This window comes from Lactuca saligna, chromosome 5, assembly GCF_052625555.1.
Source record: "Lactuca saligna cultivar CGN05327 chromosome 5, ASM5262555v1, whole genome shotgun sequence".
Taxonomy (NCBI): Eukaryota; Viridiplantae; Streptophyta; class Magnoliopsida; order Asterales; family Asteraceae; genus Lactuca; species Lactuca saligna.
The window spans coordinates 181,282,044-181,306,614 of NC_136421.1; the positions used below are offsets into that span (position 1 = coordinate 181,282,044).

Sequence of the window (24,571 nt, forward strand, 5' to 3'; positions counted from 1 at the left end):
ATCTTTTTAAGTGTCTTTTTTGCTTCATAATGTGATAGGGAGACCCTGTTTCCTTCAGGAAATGCAATTTGCAACAACTCAAGAAGCTGATTGAATGAACTATCATTCCATTTGTCGATCACCTTGATATGCACCAACTTTGCTAAAAAGTCAATGGACGAAAACGAACATCCCGGATATAATTTTGATTGGACTTCCGCTAACAGCTTTTGAAATCCATCATCGACACTGCTACCCTCTATATCCGGGTTCCCTTCGTCGCGTTTGGTATCATTTTCAATCACACCCTCATAACATTAGCAATAACATCGACCATCTCGTTACTACGCGGTATGTCTTCGACAACCGGATGAACTCTATTTTCTCCATGATACTTCCGTATAATATAATGTGGACTAAAACCATGTTGAAGTATATGGAATTTCATTATGGCTAGTAGTATAAATTTATTTATTGACATTACATTTGTTACACGGGCATCTGGTTTGACCTTTGTTATCGACGTGTGGTTTTGACCTCTCGAGAAAAGATTCGAGTCCTTAGTGGAACAAGGTAGAGTTACGATTTTCAATAGTAGTCCAGGTTTTATCAATAGACATGTTGCAACTGAAACATAAGTTAGGTTTTAGTGTTTAATCTATAAGAACTAAAATTAGGATTGAATATTTATAAGGATAGAGTAACCGCTCAATCGGTAGAGTATTCACAAGGTTAGGCTTCTAAACCCACTTTTTGAATACATTACCTCATATGTGAATGTGTATTACCTGATTGACCGTTTAAGAGAAATTCGGCAATATTTTCCCTTAGCTCCTAAGTATATATAGAAATATACACTCGAGGAGCAAAGAGAAAATAACAACCAAATCTTTCTTAAACAATCAATCATGTAATACACGTTCACATCCTAAATGAAATAAAGTATTCAAAAATCAGTCCCAAAATGGGGACAACCCGAAATTAATTTCTAAATCAATTTCAGACAGGTATTTCTAGGCTCTTGATGATTTAAAAGGAAAATAAAGGAAGATACTTAAACTAAAAAACCAACATTTTATTATTATAGCATTGTACTTTAAATAATTAAGTTATTAGATTACAGCTTAGTAGATTTACCGTCTTATGCTTTTCGTTTTTGTTTTGTATTATAACATTTTACTTTAAACAATTGTAATGTGTGTGTATATATATATATATATATATATATATATATATATATATATATATATATATATATATATATATATATATATATATCATATTTTCTTTCTGTTCCAAATCAACATTCAAAACAACAAAAAAGTGACAACAAACGGATTAGGGTTAGTATAACTCACTTACTAGGAGGTTTGGATAGGAACCAGACTCTATGGGGCCAGAACTTCCAAGCCGAAGCTCTTCTTCTTGGAGCCTTTTAGCGCTCCGGGACTCGCCTCTAGCACTCGGGAAGTGTTAGGGAATGGGAGGGGCTAAGAGGGGTGTTTGAGAGAGAAAGAATGGGAAAGGTATGAGTTTTTGGAGTGATTTGCGCCTCTATTTATAGGCTAAGTCCGGTTCGAATGCGGGATGTTCCCTTGCTGAACACTAGACGTTTGTGGCCAGGTGTCATCATCTGGTGCCAAGCCGTGGTGAGGAAGTAGTGGCTCAGATCGTGCCACGTGTCTCTCGCTGGTTACTCCAAAAACTAATTATCTTCTAAAATCCGTAACTTTTGCATACGAGCTCCGTTTTAGCGTTCTTTTTATTCACATGTAGGTATTGATAGATCTACAACTTTCCTTTGGACCCTATTGGCTCATTCTCGGCCAATTTTAAATTTAACAGTCTAAGAAGATTACACTGTTAACGACCGTGTAAAATTCATAACTTTTACATACGAACTTCGTTTTCGACTGTTTTTTATCGTTGAACTCCTATTAATGAGGTCTTCAATTCTTATTTAGGTTGTGTCGGCTAAAAATCGATCGATCTAAAACTCGTTTTTCAGGTTGTGCATTGCTATGCTAAATCTTAGAAAAAATCATAACTTCCTCATACGAAGTTAGATTTGGACGTTCTTTTTATTTACGTTCTCGGTTTAACATATAATACGACTTTCATTTAGATCCCTAAGGCTAAAAAGTAATTTATCAAAAATTCACGTTTTACGTTATGCTAAGCCGTGACGGTTTTATCGTAAAACTTCGACATGTCATAACTTCTTCGTTATAACTCAGATTTCAGCGTTCTTTATATGTACGAAATCCTTATGACATATACTATAATTTGGTTAAGATTATTTATTCTAAATAATATTCTATCAAAAAGTCATTTTTAATGCTTACTATCTATAAATTGACCAGCTCGAATATGCGGGCGTTACAATCTACCAACACCACCACCGTCCGCCACCACCACCCACAGATGAACAAACATACACAAAATTAGATGAACACACAAACAATACACGAAATCTGAAGAACAAACAAACATATCAACAGAAACGTCCGTCGATTTTTCAACAGATTCAACAAAAATACACACATAGATTAAACGTGCGCACACACACAAAATCTGAAGAACACACAAACATATCAACTGACACCCATCGATTTTTCAACAGATACGTCACAAACAAACACACACACATACATATTAAACACACACACAAAATATCTAAAGAACGTGCAAACAAATCAACAAACATCCATCGATTTTTCAACAGATTCAACACACACACACACACGAAACCCAAAAATCAATTCTCTTTATCTCTCACAGATTTGAAACACCATTTTTCTTATTCTTACTTTCTCTCTCACAAATCTTAAACACCAATTTTCTTCTTCTTCGGCTTCTTCTCTCTCACAGAGATGGTATTTGAAACCAAACCTGAAATGGTAGTGTTTGTCGTAAATCTGATTTTGCTAAGGGTCTCGTTGTGGTTATAAGAACCCTAGCTTCGCCAAGTAGTACATCGCATAAGTGCCCCCCTCGATTTACAGTCGTGAAATGCCCCATTGGAAAAACCTAGCTGCCAAGAAACCCTAACTTCAGATCTCGATTTCTTTTCTTTCTTCCTCGGCTGCCAAGAAACCGGTGGCCGACGACAGCCACCGGTTTCTTCTTCTTTTGCTTATGGAGAGAGAGAGAGAGAGAGAGAGAGAGAGAGAGAGAGAGAGAGAGAGAGAGAGAGAGAGAGAGAGAGAGAGAGAGGATATTTTCTTTTTTCTTTTCTTTTTTTCATTTCTATAATAAAAAAAATTGAAAAATAAAATACAAAAGGCAAAATCATCTTTTTATAAAAAATTAAATCAAATGAACGAGCTAGCAACAAAATGGAAACTACTGAACCATTGGTGTTAATCAGAACCTGTTTGACTAAAAATGACAACTTTCACATAGTATATGTACTATTCTTGCAATTTTGTCTAATAGATAAGAATCAATTCTTTAGGCCCTCGAAGCTATACAAATGTCGAGGTGGGCCCACAATTAAACCTATTAAATCTAGCGACTCCCGTCGGTCTTCCTCCGTTTTCTTGCTAAAGCCGTATTCTATTTCTTCAATCTTCATCGTGATCCAGTCAGGGTTAATATTCTCGGGTATGTGATTTTGTTAATCGTATGCCATGGCAATTAGGTTTTATGCGGGATATGTTTATAATATAATCTGTTAATCTATCTAGTTTTTAGATGTTTTGCACCATGAACAGTATTAATACCAGATATTCCAGGACGAAGAATGTGATGACTGATAAGTGAATTTTATGTCTTGACCACGTAAAGTAGAATACGAGTGAAGGTTTGCAGTTAGGCGTACAAATTTCTGAAGTTCCAAAATAGTTAATTGTGAGTACAAAGTATATAAAAAAATGTGAAGTTTATCATGCGTACACCAACTAAAATTGAATTTTATCTTGTAATAAGAACACAGATTACCCTAAGTTGTTGAAGTTGATAATAAAGCTAGACCAATGTAAATTTGCACAAATTCACATTTGTCTCATCTATGATGCACGACAACTCTCTAAGGCTGACGTTCGCTTTTCGGAAACTTCATGGAAACGTATACTCCATGGAAATACCATGGAATCGTTTCCTGGAATTATCAGCTATCATGGAAATGTTTCCTTGAAGTTTCGGTGAAGTTTCCTAACCATTTCTATTTTATTTTAGGGTTTACAAGGGCTTTTTAAGTTTAAATCCAAAAAACGCTAATGGGCTACTGTTTTTAAGGCTCAAAACCTATTCGGTATTCCCCTAAGTCCCTAATTGATTGTCGATCAAAGTCTCCTATTGTGAGTCGTCTCCTCTCTAATCAATCACAATTCGCAAGAATCGTCGATCCTCACGATTCTTGATTCTCCTGATTCCTAATCCCATCATTGATTATGGCTTCTCAAGAAACACAAGGATCATTGAAAGATTAATTATTGATAATTAATTACTTTTGAAAGATTTAGTATTTTTGGAGTTTGGAATTTCTTATATATATATATATATATATATATATATATATATATATATATATATATATATATATATATATATATATATATATATATAGGAAAAGTGAATATATCCTTAAGGATATATAAACTTAGGTACCCAAACTCACCATACTATGTTGTTTTGTATCATATGTGTACATTGTAATTGTCCAATCTTCTTATAATTCAACTTCTAACTTGATTTACTTCTAAGATTTTTATAAATTTCACATTTATCTTCCTCTTACATAATTTTCATTTTTAACTATAATATATATAGCCTAATAGGTGTTCGGCAAAAATAAGTGATATAAGAAGAAAACAATAGTGAAATTTCGAAAATCTTCAAAGTAAATCAATTTAAGGTTGAAGTTTAATAACATTATAATGAATATATCAAACAAAACAACTAATTATAGTGAGTTAGGGTACCTAAGCTTATATACCCTTAAGGGTATATTCACTTTTCCATATATATATATATATATATATATATATATATATATATATATATATATATATATATATATATATATATATATATATATATATATATATATACACCGTATCCTTATCTTGAATTTCTGAGTTTTCTGTTCCCGTTTTTGTTTCGTATCCGTTTCCGTGCAACTTACTGTCTCATGATTGAACACATATTTTGACCAACCTGTGCTGTTGATGATTGAAGCCTTTTATCTTATCTTCAGCTTCCGATCACCTTCATATGAAATATGTAATGAATTAATTGAATGGTTGATATTTTTTTGGTGTTTTATATTGATATTTATCTCTTTTGCAATTATGGCTCCACTCAAATTAAATAGATGAAAATGAAAAAACTTTTCATGTATATATAGTTTTTAAATGGTTTTATGTTAAAAAGTATTTACTTTTATCTTTTTCATATCCTTGGAAAAATGCAGGAATACACAATGCCAGAATATCTATGTGAAGTGTTGATTGTTGAAATCTTCACAAGATTATCACCCAAATCTCTACTCCGATTTAGATCACTCTCCAAGTCATTATACTCTATTATCTGTAGCCCCAATTTCATCCGCATTCACACTTTTCGATCCCCACAAAAAATCCTCATCAGACACACAAATCGTGAAATCTTTTATACATTACATTCAGAAGAGCATCTGGCATCGTGTACCAGTGGTATATCAGCCACCAACTTTCCTTACAACAGCTATTACCGGATTGTTGGTTCATGTAATGGAATTCTCTGTCTATATGATAATTCATATGAAAACCACGTTATTTTATGGAATCCATCAATTAGGCGCAAACTAAACCTGCCTATTTGTTCTCTTAGATGCTTTCAGATCGGGTTTGGTTTTGACCCAATTACCGATGATTACAAAATTGTGAGTATTCCCAAATTTTATGGAGGAGGTCGTGGTCGTGGAATTACACAAAGCTCATTTGTTTACACTATGAAGAAAGGTTGTTGGTGTGAGATTGGTTTCCCTTCTTCTTCTTCTTCTTCTTCTTCTTCTTCTTCTTCTTCTTCTTCTTCTTCTTCTGCCTATGGTGTGTTATCATTTCCGTGTTTTGTGAAGGGAGCATTGCATTGGGTGGTGGTAAAAGATTATTTAACTGATTCAAATGATGATGTACGCCGATATATACTAACATTTGATTTGAGCACTCATGTTTTTGGCATGATATCATTACCAGAACCAAATTGGGAAACCAGACACGTAACAACCATCCAAGATTCTCTAGCTGTGATTTCTTGGAAACATGATCAAAGTTGGATTTGGATTAGGAGAGAAGCCTCTTGGTCTGTGGTTTATAAATTTGTGGAAGGAGTAATGGGAGTTTTGCAACTGAGCAACAATTATGATTTGTTGGTACGTACTTATGGTAAGACGCTCCAAATTTATAATTCCAAGACAGGGGCGCGATCAGAACTAGTTGGTTTTAATGATGTTTTTTACAGTGATGACATTGTTCTGTGTGTCGAAAGCCTTCAGTTACTCGACACAGGGATTCCTGATTTAAGTTGATGGCTTTTACATGTGTAGTATTGGAATTTCTATTTCGTATTCAGGGATTTTTGTTCATACTTTTTTTTTTTTTTTTTTTTTTTTTTTTTTTTTTTTTTTTTTCATAATGCTTCCTTGAACCTGCTGTTGCATTTAAAATTTTAAAATCCTAAGCCTGTGTTGATTAAAATTCATTCTATAATGATCTTATCTAAGTCGAGTAAATAAATTTAAGTCTATATTTATGTAGAGGGGAATATAAGAGAGCAATTTGAAGCATCTTGAAATCATAAAGTTGTGATTTACGATGAGTGTATGCATCAACAGATTCAAGACCAGTGGGAGTTAATAGATGAATGCTTTTGAATATACTAAAATCAAATGGAGGTAACGGAATAACAAATGTCAGTTTCTGATTCAAGTATGTTACTATGGTGACCATTAAACATGCACTTAATAATGAGAGCTTAAGAGAATTGTTGTTGAAATAAGATGATCTGATGATGCATGTGTGACAACCCGAAGTTCGTTCCATCATTTGTAACCCTTTCCGTTAATACATTCGTCGTTTTCAATTTCGTTTCCGTTTACATCATTAAATTAAGTCATAAATGTGGGATTTCTATTATGACTTAATGGGTGTCCTAACGCGTTTAGAACTCATATTAACATCCCACTCTATTAATCAGAATATTTTTAGAATCGACCATATTGGGTTACGGCAACTTAATCGTGTGCGACTAAAAGCCATGTCTAACGTTGGTATCGGGTAGAATTCCACCGTGTCCCGAACTTGGAACATATTTAAAGTGGATTAAGTTTCCATTTGAAGCTTTTGCACTCTCTCTCTCTCTAACCTCTCTCCTAAAACTCAAGATTTAGGTCCAAAATCACCAATTTAAGGCTCTAATTCACCAAGGTAACTTCCCTAACTCATAGATTAGCATCTTAGACCTTCAAATTCGTGGTCAAACTATGGAAAAGGGCCATATTCAAGTGTTTACGGCCCTGAAACACTCTTGGGCAGTGAACACACATAAAGGGGTTTTTGAACCTTAAAACCCTTCCAATCCACCTTTAGAGCTTAGATATGGCTAAATGACTTAATGGAATGGACTTAGAACACCTTGAATCCAACTTTTGAGGAGTAAACATGAGTTTACTACCCAAGAACATGCTTGGGCCATAAACTCATCTTCATGGGGAGTAAACTCAAATTTGAGTGTTTAAATGCCACTTAAACACATCAATAGCCTTGGATTAAATTCTAGAATCAACCACAATCGATTTAAGGGACTTAAACATGATGAAAACCATCCCTTTCAGAGTTCACGGCCGTAAACCCCACTAGAATGGGTTCCTGGGCAGTAAACTCATATACACTAGTCAAATGATACCCTAAATTCATTCTAAGGCTTGTAAAATTGGTTTGAATCACATATGATTACTCTAGGGCCACCAAATCATGTAAGGAATGGTCATATAGGATCTTATGGCCGTAAAATCCTAGTTTACAACTGTAAACTCCATTTGGTAATGCCTTTGGTGGTTTAACTCATTCCTATGCCTTCGATTAAATCATAACAACCTTCCCCAAGTGTTATTTGACCATTTAGCACCATAAAACCCCATATTCATGAGTTCACGGCCGTGAACTCATGTGGAGTTGGTCTTAGGGCCGAAAACTCCATAGGGAGTTTACTCTCGAAGAGTAAACACATTATCCAAAGCCCTATACGTCCGTAGATGTCACCCGGGTCATTCCAAACACTTGATTTGAAGTGTTTTCTCGTATTGGAGTGTATAGTCATATCTAATTAGTCATTTAAAGTCTAATTAGATACATTTGAATATCATTTGACATTACATAGGAACCTCGCGCGTTATCAAACCCCGAACTGACACTTAGCATCCAAACCGTCACGTTTTCTCGTCTGGTGCGTTCATACCCCTACCATTTTTCAATGTTTTTCACTGTTTTCAGGGGGGATACAAGCAAAGTACAAGGGATACTTGTATGCAAAACTTGTTTTATATGTGTTGTGTTTCATACTACATTTGCTTTTAACACTGACAATCATAATAGATAACCGTTTGAACTTGCAGAACACACTATCATATTATTTGGGAAAAACATTATAAATTGTTGTATTTTATATTTTCACAAATGGTTTTCCCACATCATAACACTTAAAAGCACAACATTGAACATTGAACACACTATCATATTATTTGTGAAAAACATTATAAATTGTTGTATTTTATATTTTCACAAATGGTTTTCCCACATCATAACACTTAAAAGCACAACATTGAACTTTGAACATGAAACTTAGAATATTGTTTTGTCCTCGGTAACACTCCACAGAGATACGCGAGTGGAGGATCATCATTTGATCTTTCTGTATTATTACTAGTAAATTTGTTATTCCTATAAATTGGAGACACGTCCTCGGAGAACACTCCACAGAGATACGCGAGTGGAGGACCGCCACTATAACCAGAATCTCTTAGATAGGGAGCGTGACTTGAGTGTATCGATCTATACGGGGTTGACTACCCTGCACTTGGCTGTTAGCTACAGCCGAACCGAAAGGTTCAAGGGTGACGAAAGACATAAAGTGTGATGGACTACTTATTGCCATAATTAGTCTATCGTATGGTTATGGAACTCGCAATTTGGATAACAGAGATTAACTTGTTAGTTATAGTGGATTTAGTAACTAGTTTACTTTGTACTTATTAGTTATATATATATATATATATATATATATATATATATATATGTGTGTGTGTGTGTGTGTTAAAACTAATACATTTCAGTATACATCTTTTACATTCCATTTCGGATTGGTAAACTAACATACATTTCACAAGGATAACCAGGTTCAGTTTACATCTTTCACATTACATTTCAGATCGGTAGCCAACTTTTAGGAAAATATGGGATTTTCCTGGGATAACAATTGAACATAACCAGAACTGTGTAACATAACAGATAACTAAACTTTACATAAAAGAAAATATGGGATTTTCTTGGGTCGTAACTTTTTCAGAAACCAAAAGGAAACTCGTACATTTTAAGAAAACAAAACCGCTTATAAACTCACCAGCTTTATGCTGATTTTTAAAATGCTTGTATTCTCAGGTCCGCATTAGACAGGTACCCAATGATCCTTTTGACGAAGACGGAGTGCGTTGAAGACACGTCTTACTTTTGTTCATATATATATATATATATATATATATATATATATATATATATATATATATATATATATATATATATATATATATATATATATATATATATATATACATACATACGTATCACACTTGTACAACTTTACTTTTGAACAAATGTAAATTTTCATATGTAATGTAATGGTTGTTTACTTTGCTTACTATGTGCATTGGATTTGATACTCAACGTGGAGTCCGCCTCGAAAACGTTTCTGCCTTGGGTTTCGGGGTGTGACAGCATGTGACAGTCACTTGTTAATAATGTCTACTAAATTTCAAATATGTATCATATAGAAGTAGTAGAAGTAGTCATAAGGTATTCCTTTGTATTCGCCTTATGTATAAATACGTGTATCAGAAGCTGTATCAATATATAGAAAAGATTTCTTTAACTTCAATTCTCAATAACTTATATGGTATCCAGAGCACAGGTTGTCCATGGATTACCTTTTTTTTTCCACCATGTCTAGACCTAGAATCGTTTGTTCTCAACCCCTCTCCACCCGAAACTATTACCCCAACTGCTAAACCTACTCCCTCCACCATTCCTACCATACCTACATCTGTATGCAAGCTTCACAAGAACCTTTATGGACTCAAACAGGCTCCTAGAGCATGGTTTAATCAACTTAAACACCACCTTCTTACACATGGCTTAAAAGCCTGTCATTCTGATACCTCCTTGTTTGTGCATATATCTTCCATTGCCACCATATATATCCTTGTCTATGTAGATAATTTGATAATCACAGGGAATAATCCACATCTAATCCTAAAAATCATCACCACCCTAAATCAGTCTTTTTCATTCAAAGATCTAGACCAACTTAACTATTTTCTAAGTGTCCAAATGACAAAAACACCCACTGGTCTCACCCTATCCCAAACCAAATATATTCAAGATCTTCTCACCAAAAGCAACATGCTTCACTCCAAACCCATAACCACACCAGCAGATCTATTCACTCGCCTTGTACTTTTTCTGGTGAGCCATTCACTGATCCAAAATTATACAGACAAACTATTGGTTCCCTCCAATATGTAACCATCACCCGTCCTGATATCGCCTTTGTAGTCAACCGTGTGTGCCAATTCATGCATGCACCCACCACTCTTCATTGGCAAGCTGTGAAACGCATACTACGAAATCTTAATGGAACCTTACATCATTGCCTTCACTTTAAACCTCATCATAACACTTCTTTACTCGCCTACTCAGATATCCGATGATAGTCGCTCACAGTATAGCTTCGTTGTTTTCCATGGACCAAATTTGATAAGCTGGACCTCACAGAAACAAAGGGTAGTTGCTCGATCCAACACTGAAGCTGAATACAGAGCCATTGCATACACAACAGCTGAATTACTTTGGATTCAACAACTCCTACGTGATCTTCATGTTACCTTACCACAACCTCCTACTCTCCTCTGTGATAATATTGGTGCAACATTCTTGTGTAAAAACCAAGTTATCAGCACAAGATCGAAACATATCGCCTTTGACTTTAATTTTGTTTGCGAACAAGTCGAATGTGGTGCATTAAAAATACCACAAGTTCACTCAGTTGACCAACTCGCTGACATATTCACAAAACCATTGGGTAAAGATCACATAACTCAGCTTCAAACCAAGCTTCAAACCACTACAACCCTTGAGCTTGCCGAGAGGTAATAACGTATACTACATTTCAAATATGTATCATAAATGTCTTGGTCTCAAGGCATAATTGTTCACGTGTCTATGTATTAGGAATTAGGTATTCCTTTGTATTTGCCTTGTGTATAAATACGTGTATTAGAAATTGTATCAATATATAGAAAAGATTTCTTTTACTTCAATTCTCAATAACTTATACTTGTTAATATATTTGGGATATCACAGAGAGTGCACTGTTACTCTATGTCATTTTCTATCCCATTGGTTATTGGTAAACTACTTTTGGTACATATTTATTTATTTATGTTCAATACAACAGATTTTAAATATTTAATTAATAATCAAAATAATTTTAATGAACTTTACTTTACATCTAATGAATACCAATAACATTAATATTACAAAAAATCAAAATTTCATAAAACAAAATCAACAAATATGGGATTAGTGGGTATGTTATTTGATCATTGGTGTATAATAATAACCATATCTATATTATATTTATGAGAAATTTACTAATTTAACATATTTTGCTAATTACTTTTCAAAAAATAGCCAAAATTTTTTTTTTTTTTTGCATAATAGCCACTAAAAACGCAGATGGCCATTGTTCCATCTATTATTTCGGAATTCCATATGCTATTATGCGAATTTTATAAATAGGCGATATTTTTGCATTCCAGACACCAAATCATAGATGGACTGTGTTCCATTTACGATTTCCTCTCGTTCTATCTGCTATTTGGCAATTATATTTTTTGTTTGTTTTTAAGTGAAGTTTGACTGCTACTTTGGCTAGGTTGACTATGAATTCGTACATTGTTGACTATGGAATTATACAAATGGGTGTATTTTATATAAAAAGAAGCAAAAAATTCTTAGCTTATTAGTTATTTCTTTAGAAATATTGTTTTGGTTCTCTGTAAAATAAGTAAATATTTGGTTTTCTTTGTAACAGGCGGGAGGTGGGAGTTCATGGAGAGAAATCTGCAATATGTTTGTCCTCAGGGAGGTATTTTTAAATTTGATTTGATATTTTCAGAGTATATTAGTTAAAGTGATTTTATATCTTTGGTGAGAAAGAAATCTGATTTGTTAGATATATATAAAATCAATCTTCGCTCCCATCATCCTGAATTGCATCGTTATATAGCCATAGTTGAAGAAATTGATGTTACAATGTTGATCAATGCAATCAAGTCGGTTGGTGGAATGCTCTGAAAGTGTTTTAGTGGTTGATAAAGGGGACGGAAGAGGAAAAAACTCCTATTACAAACAAATCTAACGAGAAAGGGAACAACAACCTAATAGGTATTTTCATCACTAGTGTGCCTCAGATTCATAGTGTCGCTGAAAATAAAATTTTGTATTTACCAATTCATTATGTTGATCTTGAAAATTATAAGTATTTTGGTGATGACGATGTTGCTACATAGATATTAATGATGTGGGTGGCCGTATTGTTAACGATCCCCAATAGAAAGTCAAGGTTAGCGACGACGATGTAGTAGATGAAATTAAAAACAAAAATGTTATGATTCAGAATGATAAAAATCTAAATGGTTATGGAGATTTTCCTGATGTTGCATATGTAGAATTAGATATTTCCAACTTAGTGGCTGTTTGGTAGCCTCTTAATTGAGAAATTAAGAGACAAGCTCTTAAAAATTCAGATTTAGATTGTTCGGTAACATCTTAGTTTTTTCCTTTTAATTTTTAAGAAGGCTCTTAATATTTTAGATGTGGGGCTATGTTTGAAAATAAAAAGAAGCATTTGTTCCTTCTTTACCCTACGCTTCTTCCCTTTCTATTTCTCACAAATCCCTTTCCCTCCCACACTCTCCGATGTTCTGCAACCTCCACCGTCCCTTCGCTACCAGCTGGTCTCCTCCCATATCCGACCAATTCCAGACTCTTGCACCGACTGTTCTTCCTACTTTTTCCCCAACTCAGCTTTGACCGCCAGCATTTCTGATTCACACATCTCCGATACCGTCGCACAACTTAGTCGATCGTATATTATCATCGCCCCTATTATCGACCTCTCACAACACCACCACCCTATCTACTCCAACTGGTAAGGTTCTCTTGTTCTAGATGTTTTGATGTTTTTTCTTTCCCTGAAATCGATCAATTTATTCTTTATTTTTTCCCCTGAATTCGATTTTCACTAGGCCATGATATTATTTGTGGATTTCCTGGTTAGTATACATATTCCTTGTACTTTATTTACTTTTTGAAATAAGATGATCATCAGAGGTATTTTGATTTTTTTTTTCTGAAATCAGATGGCCATCTAGATGCTGAAATGATATGTGTATTTTTTGATGTTGGAATTTGATGTGGTGATGTTTGGAATGATTGAGGTAGATCGAACAGAAAGTTGATTGGGTGAGTCTGCCCTAAGCCCACAACCAAACAAGGATCAGGAAATGAGGCGGAAGTTACACATGCCAATGCATGTCGGATGTTAATTTCATATCACCCTTGTGCATATACCAAGTAATCACATAGTTATTAACCCTAGAGACTGTTTGTTAAGTATATTATTACGTGAACGAGGCCATGTTATATCCAGGTGATTTCTTATAACCATATTGATGGACGTTAAACCCTACGACGTACTTCGGACGTCATAAATGTTAATGATGTTTGTCACCCAGAACAACTGTAGCTAATAGTCAGGGAGCGGGATTGTTAGTCTCATATAGATCTGTATAAAAACTCACGCTCTCCCTCCTGGAGACTCTGGTTCATAAGGTTAGACTTCCCTTGGTACTTAAGTAAGCACTCGAACACGTGTCTCACAAATTTGTTCCCTCAACAATTCACAAATAATACCATGAAAAATCCCTTTTGTAAATAACATGTATCTTCGTAAAAGTAATTTGTTCGTTCCATAAACTATACTTATAATAGTTTATAAGTTTGTTTTTCTGTGTTAAAATCTATACTTGTAAAATAGTTGTGTCTTAACATGTTTTGTAAATTGTTTCTAAGTCTAGTAGTCACAATGTTTGCCGCATTTAATAAGTTTCACGTTCAAATACATGTTAATGGTAAGAAAATATAATAAGAAAAATTATATTTTTTAATACTTGTATCCCCCCCCCCTTTAAAATATTGAAAAAGCTTGGAAAAATATGGGAGTATGAACTCACCTCGAATGTATGTGCTCGGTTGAGTCGCGAAGTACTAACGGTAGTCGTATCCTAAAAAATAATTATACCTGACGTTGTATTTAAATTAATTTAAATAATGTGTTAATTAAATAATTAATTAAGTAAGGAGTACTTACAAAAATTAATTGCAATAATTAAAAACGTGAAAGGGTGTTTTTGGTGGGCAAAAATGGGTTTTCGGTGGGGCTGGGGGTGATTTCGGTGTGATGATATTGGTGGTGTGTGTTCTTGGTGGATAGCTTGAAGATATGAAGGGCTTATGAATTTTCTTGGGAAAAATATGAAGGTTTGAATGTTGGATGAAGATCTGGGCGAGAACACATGAAGATTGAGAGAATCCTTGGATGAATTTTGAGAGCAAAATGGTGTGTATTTGGTGGAAAATGTGAGAAATGAACTGAGTGTTCTGTAAAATATACATATATATGGAGTGTGTTCGGACTTAATAGGCTTCAATTGAGGTGTTTTCGGTCCTATAAGACCGAATTCCTTCATGAAATCAGTTTTAAAGTCAACAAATGAAGGGTGTTAGGTTTCTAGTCAATGGCAAAAGGGAATTCGATCCATGTTTCTACAAATGAAGGTTATTTTGGTTTCTTGGTCAAAGTGGAAAAGGAAATTCAGTCAAGCCTTCAGGGAATTCGGTTCTGGTTTTTGGAATTTGTTTTCAATAATCGAATTCTATATATATATATATATATATATATATATATATATATATATATATATATATATATACATATATATATATATATATATATATATATATATATCATGATTCATTTAGGAGTTAAGCTTATATGTTTCCTAAGACATGCTTGTTCCATAACTTACACCATGTATTATGTTCTAGAGTGAAGGACTTCAATCCTTATTTAAGCTAGTGTAAGATTTGATTTCAGCTTAGTATAAATTTTATTGACCTGAAAGAACAGTTTGTTACAAGGGTGTAAATGGATCTTCAAGAAAAAGAATGACATGGATGGTAATGTACAAACTTACAAAGCTAGGCTGGTTGCAAAACGCTTTACTCAAACCCAAAGGATTGACTATGATGAGACATTTTCACTATTTGCCAAGACTACGTCAATCAGGGAAATGTTTGTTATAGTTACTCACTATGACTATGTAGTATAGCAAATGGATGTCAAAACTTCTTTCCTTAATGGGAAAATGGTTGATGATGTTTACATAGCTTAACCAGAGGGTTTTGTACATGAAAAAAAATCACTAATAATGTGTGCAAGCTTGAGAAATCCATATATGGACTGAAATAAGCATCTCATAGCTGGAATCATTGCTTCAATGAAAAGGTCAAATAATTTTGATTTTCTAGAAGTGAAGATGAATCTTGAGTTTTTGTCAAAGCTAGTGGTAGAATTATAACTTTTCTAGTTTTGTATGTGGATGGCATACTCCTGATAGGAAACAATATTCCAACCTTACAGGAAGTCAAGTCTTGGCATGTGAAATGTTTCGCTATGAAGGATCTCGGAGAAGCTACATATGTACTTGGTATAAGAATATACAGGAACATACATGAATGATTACTAGGATTAAGTTAGAGTACATACTTGGATAAAATATTGAAAAGATTCAATATAGAAAATTCCTAAAAGGGAGACTTACCCATGCATCATACTGTTAAGTTGAGAAAAACTCAATGTCCTAGTAGTGATAAGGAGATAGATACTATGATTCGGATTTTGTAGGCTTCGGCCTTCGGCTATAGGGTCGATCATGTATGTTATGACATGCACTCAACGCGATGTAGCTTATGCTTTGAGTGTGGTTAGCAGATATCAAGTAAATCCTGATTTAGCTCATTGGACGTTAGTGAAGAACATTCTTAGTTTGCGAAAAACAAAAGATATGATCTTATTTTTTGGCAACAAAGATGAACTTAAGGTGAGTCGGTATAGTGATGCTAGTTTTCAAACAGATCGAGATAATAGTTATTCTCAATCTGGCTGGGTTTTCTTGTTAAATGGTGAGGCAGTAACTTGGAAAAGTTCCAAGGAACAAATGGTGACTGACTCTACTTGTGAATCAGAATATATCACAACAAGCGAGGCATTAAAGGAGGCTATGTGGTTGAAAAGTTTTATTGGAGATCTTGGAGTTGTTCCATCAATCCAAGAACCAATGGGGATTTTCTACAACAACAAAGGTGTGGTAGCTTATACAAAATAACCTAAAGATCATGGTAGATCTATGCACATCAAGAGGAAATATCTTTACATTAGACATAAGGTTAAAGAGGGTGCACTCGTGGTGAATCGTGTATCATCATAAAAGAATCATGTTGATCCTCTCATGAACGGTCTGAGCAAGGGCAAGCACTTTGAGCATTGGGATGGGAGATGATATTATATTCTAGATGTTAGTGTTTACATTATTTTGAAACTATATACCAATTAAAACTGTAAATGGATAATGATTAATTAAATGGACATTTCTTTATATTCATTGTGTATCATACTAATTTTCAATTAATTTATTATTGTGTTTTTACTTCGAATGTTTTACTTCCTGAATATTAAGTTATTCGAAGCACCACAGTCGATCATACTTTGCAAGTAAGTATTGATTTAATATTGTCATGATTTGTATGTAAATTGTCCATAGATATTGGACATTGCATTTGATGTGAATTATGAGCATTTCATTTGGAATGCAAAATTAAAATAACACATAGAATAGGGTGATTTGGGTGCTAAAAGTTGTATTTGATCATAGGAATGAGTACAAAAAAAGGAACTAGACTAGCTCTCCATAAATATCCCACTCACTAGTCACTATGAACTACATCTCTCAAGCATACTTCTACAAGTGGTATGTAACTCACTATATATAGAGGTGCTTACATGTCACTCTCTCTCTCTCTCTCTCTCTCTCTCTTTATATATATATATATATATATATATCATGTCACAAGGCATCAATACCACATGCAAGTGGGTCTACAAGAATCAAACCATTACAAAGTCATTCATGAATAACTTTGCACCCCTAACATTCTCCTCCTCAAAGTTAGGAATGGATGACCTACTTCAATATTCCAAAAATGAGAAGCTTCACAAACGAAGCCTCAAGCATGACAAATGTAGAAATGAACTTCAAATCTTCAATTCTTCAATGGCCTTCCAATCTGGGTTCTAAAGTGTGAGACCTTACAAAGCGAGCATCAAAAGATAATTAGGAGTATCCAAACCTCTACAAAATTACCCAAATTTGAGCATAAAATCACACCCCAAAAATCTTCATTAAGTCAAACCCATCATGAACCGGGAAAACCCAAATCACTTTGGAATCTCAAATCGAATCACTTCATAAACTACCTCAAGGTCACTTCGGTCTTCAAGTCTGCATAATGTGAAAAATTCAACATTCAAATTCTCATATTTAATTCTGTCCCTTTTTTATAATTGAAAAATGATTATAAAACCAAAAAGGAATGAGAAAGTGCTCAATTCGGAATTTTCTATACAAAACCCCCCTTAACACATGGCATAAATGTTTTGCATAAATCCAGAAAATCCAAAAATATCACAATTTTCGAATTTGATTCTTCACAGACCATTTGACGAATTTTCAAAAATTTAGGTAGAAACTATCAATTTCAGAATTACGTAGTGACCCGTTGCACCCAAAACAGCCTCAAATGTGAAACTTTACCCCAATTGCAAAACTAGGCGTAAAGTGTCAATTCGCATTAACTGCATGGACCAGTTTCAAAAATATTCTCATTTTTCAGACTTTTTGGCCCAATGTCAAAACTGGGTAAATTATGCCAACTTGCGAAAAATGCAGGTCATTGTTCACAATTTTTGCTCCAATGTCGAAAGTGGGTGAAAAATGTCAATTCGTTGAATGTTGAGGGATTTGAATCGACAAGTTATGTTTCTTTATCACAAAACTTCGCTATCCAGTATCTTATATTGAACTTCACTATAAACAACCATAAACCATAACGACGTCCTCAAAACAATTAAGTCAAATAACGAAGGCTAGTTCGACATCAAGTAACCTAATCGGTCAAAAGTGAAACCCAAATCGTGATTATATGTAGTGAATGACTTCAAGAATAAGTCGAACTCAACTCCAAGGTTTGGTTCTACAAGATACAATGCAACAAACACTCCAAAGAAGTTAAAATCACCTTCTTTTTTATCAGAGGGCTCAAACTAGTGTTAGGGTTTTAAAGGAGGGTGGTTGAGAGGTGGAGGGTGAGAATGGAATGAGTTTGGGGAAGTTAATGAGCTTAAATATGGCTCAAGCCATGAAAATAGGGTTTGGGTACTGATCGCGTACACCCATCCTACTCCTGGTACGCCCAACATACTAGGGATGCACTATTAAGCCCAGGGTACTCCCCGTACGCCCAACATACACGGCTAACCCAAAATCGTCCTAATTTCAAACGATTATAACTTCTTTGTTTCAACTCCGATTTCAAAGATCTTTATATTCACGGAAAGGTAGAGAAGATCTCTACAATATTATATAAACGTATTGGAATAAAAAATTCCCGAACAAAATCCATATTTCATGCAAGAACCATGCCTATGACTTTTCTTGTTCTACCCTTTGGCCCAAAACACAATTCAAAGATTTAGATCTCATAAACATCATTGCCTTATTCCAAAAGGTCAAAAAATTACCTCCTTAAGGTCCAAATCCTTTACAAAATCGACTTCCAGCCCACGACCATGAAATAAGAAATGACGGAAAATAGGATGTTACATTAATTGTGAAAATTTTATGTTGATGATATCCATGGGGGAGGATAATTTTGGATCAAGTGTACTCTTACTTATTGACTCTATCCAATAAGGTTGAGAACCTTATACATCCAGTCTAACCAAAAGCTAAAACACCTCAAAAATTACATACACCTTAAACAAATTTTTATATTCTTTTTGTAACATCCCGAAATTCAGGTACATCTATTTTACCCTTCTTCTTTACCAAATTATCAAGTTTAGCCCCTAAGTGAAAAATGTTGCAAACGAGTACGCTGGGCGTACCAAAGTTACGTTGGGCATAACTGGCTCAGATGCAAAACCCTAAATGAGACTTGAGGACTATAAAAGGAATGATATGGTCCTTACCCCAACCACCATATTACAGAGAATGAAACCCTAAGAGAACAAAACCCCATTATAAGATTGTGTGTGTGCTCTTACGCTTGAAAGTACCATTTTGTGGTGGTGAAGAAGAAGAGGAGGCCATTGCGGAAGCTAGAAGTTGGAGGACAAGCTTAGATCCGAGTTCTACAAAGGTTGGATCTTCACTTGGAGGTAAAAAGCTCAAAGCTTTCCTTATCATCTTTGATTTGTGCTTTATGGACACAATTTTAGGGTTTTTGGTTCCAAGGTGGAGACTTTATGAGCAAAGGGTCTCCATAAGCTTAGACCTGCCCTATTCCAGTGTAATATGTGTTGCAGGTTCATAAAAATCCAATCTTGGACATGAATATTAACTCATGCACGAGATGAGGGATTTATGAGGAAAGAGGAAAGGTGTTTGGAGTGATTGGTGACCTTTACAGCGATGCAAAGGCTTAAAGGTTTCGACTTTATGGATTAAGTGGCCTTAGAATAGTCAGATCTGGAATTTGAGCTTATGTCTTAACCGTTTAAGACCAAAAATAAAAAAGAGTATAAGACTGGGACTTACGTTGGGCGTAATCCCAGTACGCGCATTGTGAAAGGACCCAAAATATGACCCAAAAATTCAGAGTTTACAGAGTTAGGACCGGAAGGTTCACAGAGTTATGGGACTGGAGGGTCCCACTGAGACACATTGTGAAAGGACCCAAAATACGACCCAAAAATTTTTGTTTTAATATTACTAAAAATCACATCATCCAGTGTCATATATAATAAAAATCACGGAATAAGTACTCAAAAGTCATAGTAACTGTGTCAAAACAAAACTGTATCAATCTTAACAAAATGTCTGAATAAAACTCCTAGGATAAAACTGAAGCTCTGGTGGGTGCGATGCCATCAACCCGAGTTCGTCCCTTTGCTAGAGGAAGTACCTGAAACCAAAACTAAAAGTGTAAGCACGAAGCTTAGTGACATCCCCCAAACTACCATATACCATAAAACAAACATATAAACACATATTGGGCTTTGCCCACTTCATCGGAGCGAAGTATGGAAACTGCATCGGATCGGAGTCCGGAACTAATTAGGGCCTTGCCCTCTGCATCGGAACGAAGTCCGGAAACTGCATCGGACCAAAGTTCGGAACTAACCAGGGCCTTGCCCTCTACATTGGAATGAAGTTCGAAAACTGCATCGGACCAAAGTCCAAAACTAACCAGGGCCTTGCCCTCTGCATCGGACCGATGTCTGGAAACTAACTGAACATAACATAGCATAATCATAACTACTATCATAAACCTATATACTACATACTACATCGGACCCAAGTCCGGAACACATAACACAAAGACAGGATTTAATCACAAAGACATCAAGCACACTGAACTACTGCATCAGACCGAAGTCCGGAACTACTACTAATTAGACGGGTCAACATTGTGGTCGTAGACCCGTTCCTACTAGAAGGAAGCTCACTTGTACTAATGAACTCTGCTGATAATCCTCTGGCTGCTGTCTGACAACTCTTTGAAACGCTGCTCCACTAGCTCCCTGAGCTACTAATATCATTATAACACTTAGCTCCAAACTGAACTCTAGAAGTCAAACTAAGTCAACTCTGCTTAAAGTCAAAGTCTTGGTCAAAGTTAACCTTCCAGTTGAATCGACTTGCCGAGTCAACCCATAGACTCGCCGAGTCCTTAAACTCAAAAACTCTCAAAATACGACCCAACTCGCCGAGTCATCCTAGGACTCGTCGAGTTCAACGATCTCTGAGTCCCATTCTGTCCAACTCACTGAGTCACCACTCAACTTACTGATTTGCATCTTAACCAGAAGAGGTTGGGGGTTTTGCGACCTGACTCGTCGAGTCCATGAACAGACTCACTGAGTCCTAGGCAATCTTTAATAGACTCGCCGAGTTGTTCTTCCAACTCACCGAGTCCATGCACATATTCATACAACTCGTCAAGTACACCCATGTGACTCACTGAGTCTCTCCAATTCTCAATCCATACAGTGGCTTTTCGAGCCATGCAGGGGCTCCAATCAATAGATCCACTCTTCTACAGTCTAACCCTCACATAAAGTTGCAAACTTTACGTGAAACCAAGGAGATATAGGCCCAGAACACTCTAGGGCTAGGGTTTAAGACAAAGGGGCTTCACCAATGACTCAATGACTATTACTTTAAGACATTCTAGACCATCACAACCCAAGATCTGAAGTAGCAACCTCAGATCTAAGCCCCAAACCGAAAATAGACCTCAATCTTGCCAAAATAGCCAAAAATCTCATTCATGAATAGATCTAGATGCAAAATAGGGAAGGTAACAACTTATTACCTTTAAGATATGCCCAAACTGAAGTAGATTCTAGATCTACACCACTCTCTTGATGCAATCCCTCTTGATCTTCAAGTTGCTTCCACTAGAAGCAACTTCCAAAGCTTCAATCTTCCTCCAAAGGCCTCACACACACGAGCTTAGGGTTATCTGGTTCTCAAGGGCAATAAGGAGGCCGAGAGAAGGACATACAGTCCTTTAAATAGGGTGCAACCCTCGAGATTAGGGTTTCCTCATTCCAGCACCAACTCGTCGAGTCCAGCTTCCAACTCGGCGAGTTGTTCACTTAATTCACGACCCAAAACTCGCTCCGAATCGGCGAGTAAGTATACCTACTTGTCGAGTCCCTTCTTCAATTTACACTTTAAGCCCTTAATTCAAACTTCTGAAATTTGGGGTGTTACACATTGAATAGAGGGTCATACAAAGTTATAGGCTCGAGTGGCTAATATGTGTTGTATGTTATATTTTGGAAACTCACTAAGCGTTTATGCTTACAGTGTTATGTGTTATGTGTTTCAGGTACTAGCGAGGATTGCAGGAAGGCATCGGTATGATCCGTACATACTGATAGAGGATTGTATTTTGTGATCTTGGGATATGTTTTATTATGATGACAATTGATGAACATGAGATTTGAGAATATTATATGAGTTTTATGTTGTTTGAAAAATGAAAAATTGTTTTAAATTTTCACGGTGTTACACTTTTAAGCTAAAATACTTGATTAACAAACTAGCATTTTTTGACAATATTATAATACATTATTCTTTTAGATATGGTTTCTTGAGAGTTTTTCTGTGAGCAGTTTTATTTGGCACCAACCGAATGTGATCACTCGGGTTGTTGCATGGTCAAAATTAAATAAGATGAATGCAGACTAGTGCAACTACTTTCTAATCATCAACGACATATGATTACTAATAAAACTTATAATTATCTCATATATATATATATATATATATATATATATATATATATATATATATATGTGTGTGTGTGTGTGTGTGTGTGTGTGTATGTATAATTTGTGTTTATTTATAATTTTATATTTTTGTTAGTAGGATAATAGACTTATATAAAAGTTGGGGCCGATAGCAGATGAGAGTCATGCTAAATGTTGGACTGTTAGCTGGGCATGGATTGATCGCCCTAATTTACCTAACATAGATGTTCACATGTCACCTTCCATAACATCATCACCCTAACACTTGCCTACCCATGAGCCTCGACAAAAGAAGACACGAACAGATGTTGCGAAAGGTTTAAATGCATATCACCTACCACCACAACAACTGCCACCCACTACACCATCAATTTATAAGAACCGAATTATTACCAAGTTGGAAAACGAGGTCCGTAAATGTCTTGAGAAGTTAAGGGAACATGAGATGGGTTTCTAGAACTTAAAGCTATGGTAGCCATGCTTCTAAAACTTAATAATAAGGTTGTTGGAAAAGATGTTGGTACCACAAAACGAGTGGAGGTAGTTTGATTTAATATCTCAATCTTGTATATTTTTTACTTAACTCTATGGTATATCTGTTATTGCATTGTTTATAATTAAATAGTATTGAACTGTATAGGCAATTATCGTGGAAGATGTTGGTGCGACAAACAACAATGAGTTTTGGGTGCATGGTTATGACTTAAGTACACCTGAACAACCACCAAATGAAGGAACCGATCATATGTCTATATATAATGACTTGTCGGATTTAAAAGTGATTCCTCGGGAAAAATATAAAAGGCCAACATCATTTCTTAAGTGTTCTCTACACCAAAAAGTTATATCTATATGGTGTAAGTCCCTATAGATACAAAAGAAGAAAGAAGGTGTTGCATGCAAATAGTCACGCGGGCGGGTTTGAATGCGATGCAAGGTATAATTATATAATTGTGATCATTAAGTAGTACGCTTCTAATAACAATACGTACTTTATTGTATACATATGTTCGCTAGCAGAACATCATGATGTGGATCTCATTGTTGAGTGCATATCTGATGATGCTCGGTGGACGATTATGTCGTCGACTTTCAACACAGATTCATATGACTGGAGTCACATGGATGATGGATTCATTTATGCAACTTGGTCTGAGTATAATGAGATATAATCGTATTTTAATTACATTACCAATGTAATAGTCATTTATAATAAATGTTATTTGATGATTACTTACTTCCAACCTTTTGTGCAGATTTACATCCCTATCAATATGCTAAGTGCTCACTAGTTTTTGGGTGTTTTGGATTTGAAGACATTCAAAATGATTATATACGATAGTCAATGGGAGGATGGTTATTCTTCAAATGATGCATCTTGGTTTTCACCTATGCGAGCCCGAATCCACAAAATCCTAATGGGTATCAACTATTAGGATACCAAACCCACTAATGTATAGACCCTAGAGAGCTTTAAATCCACCCTTGAAAAGGGTGCAGAAATACCACTACAGTCTGACAATGAAGAGGATTATGGGGTGTTTTTTTGTTGGTTTATTGAGATGTTTCTCATGGGAAAATCATATAGGACAGAGGGTTCAATCGAAACCTA

At 35.2% G+C, this 24,571-nt stretch overlaps 2 protein-coding genes across 3 annotated transcripts; both read left to right on the forward strand.

Moving 5' to 3' along the window:
* The first annotated feature begins 3,478 nt into the window (after nt 1-3,478).
* On the forward strand, nt 3,479-6,547 carry LOC145045035 (putative F-box protein At3g16210). Of its 2 annotated transcripts, none has more exons than XM_078993385.1 (2): nt 3,479-3,585; nt 5,396-6,547. In XM_078993385.1, exon 2 carries the CDS (start codon nt 5,405-5,407, stop codon nt 6,488-6,490), a length of 1,086 nt encoding a protein of 361 aa, XP_078849511.1. In that variant the 5' UTR covers nt 3,479-3,585; nt 5,396-5,404; the 3' UTR covers nt 6,491-6,547. The 2 variants fall into 2 exon arrangements, with proteins under 2 accessions (XP_078849511.1, XP_078849510.1); XM_078993384.1 differs by lacking the exon at nt 3,479-3,585 and adding an exon at nt 5,089-5,205.
* A 9,744-nt stretch (nt 6,548-16,291) lies between these two features.
* On the forward strand, nt 16,292-16,744 carry LOC145046005 (secreted RxLR effector protein 161-like). The gene has a single exon (XM_078994286.1). It carries the CDS (start codon nt 16,292-16,294, stop codon nt 16,742-16,744), a length of 453 nt encoding a protein of 150 aa, XP_078850412.1.
* Nucleotides 16,745-24,571: the final 7,827 nt, after the last annotated feature.

Excerpts from the sequence above, each read along its gene's own strand:
- LOC145046005 (XM_078994286.1), top strand. The coding sequence starts at position 16,292 with ATGTATGTTATGACATGCACTCAACGCGATGTAGCTTATGCTTTGAGT.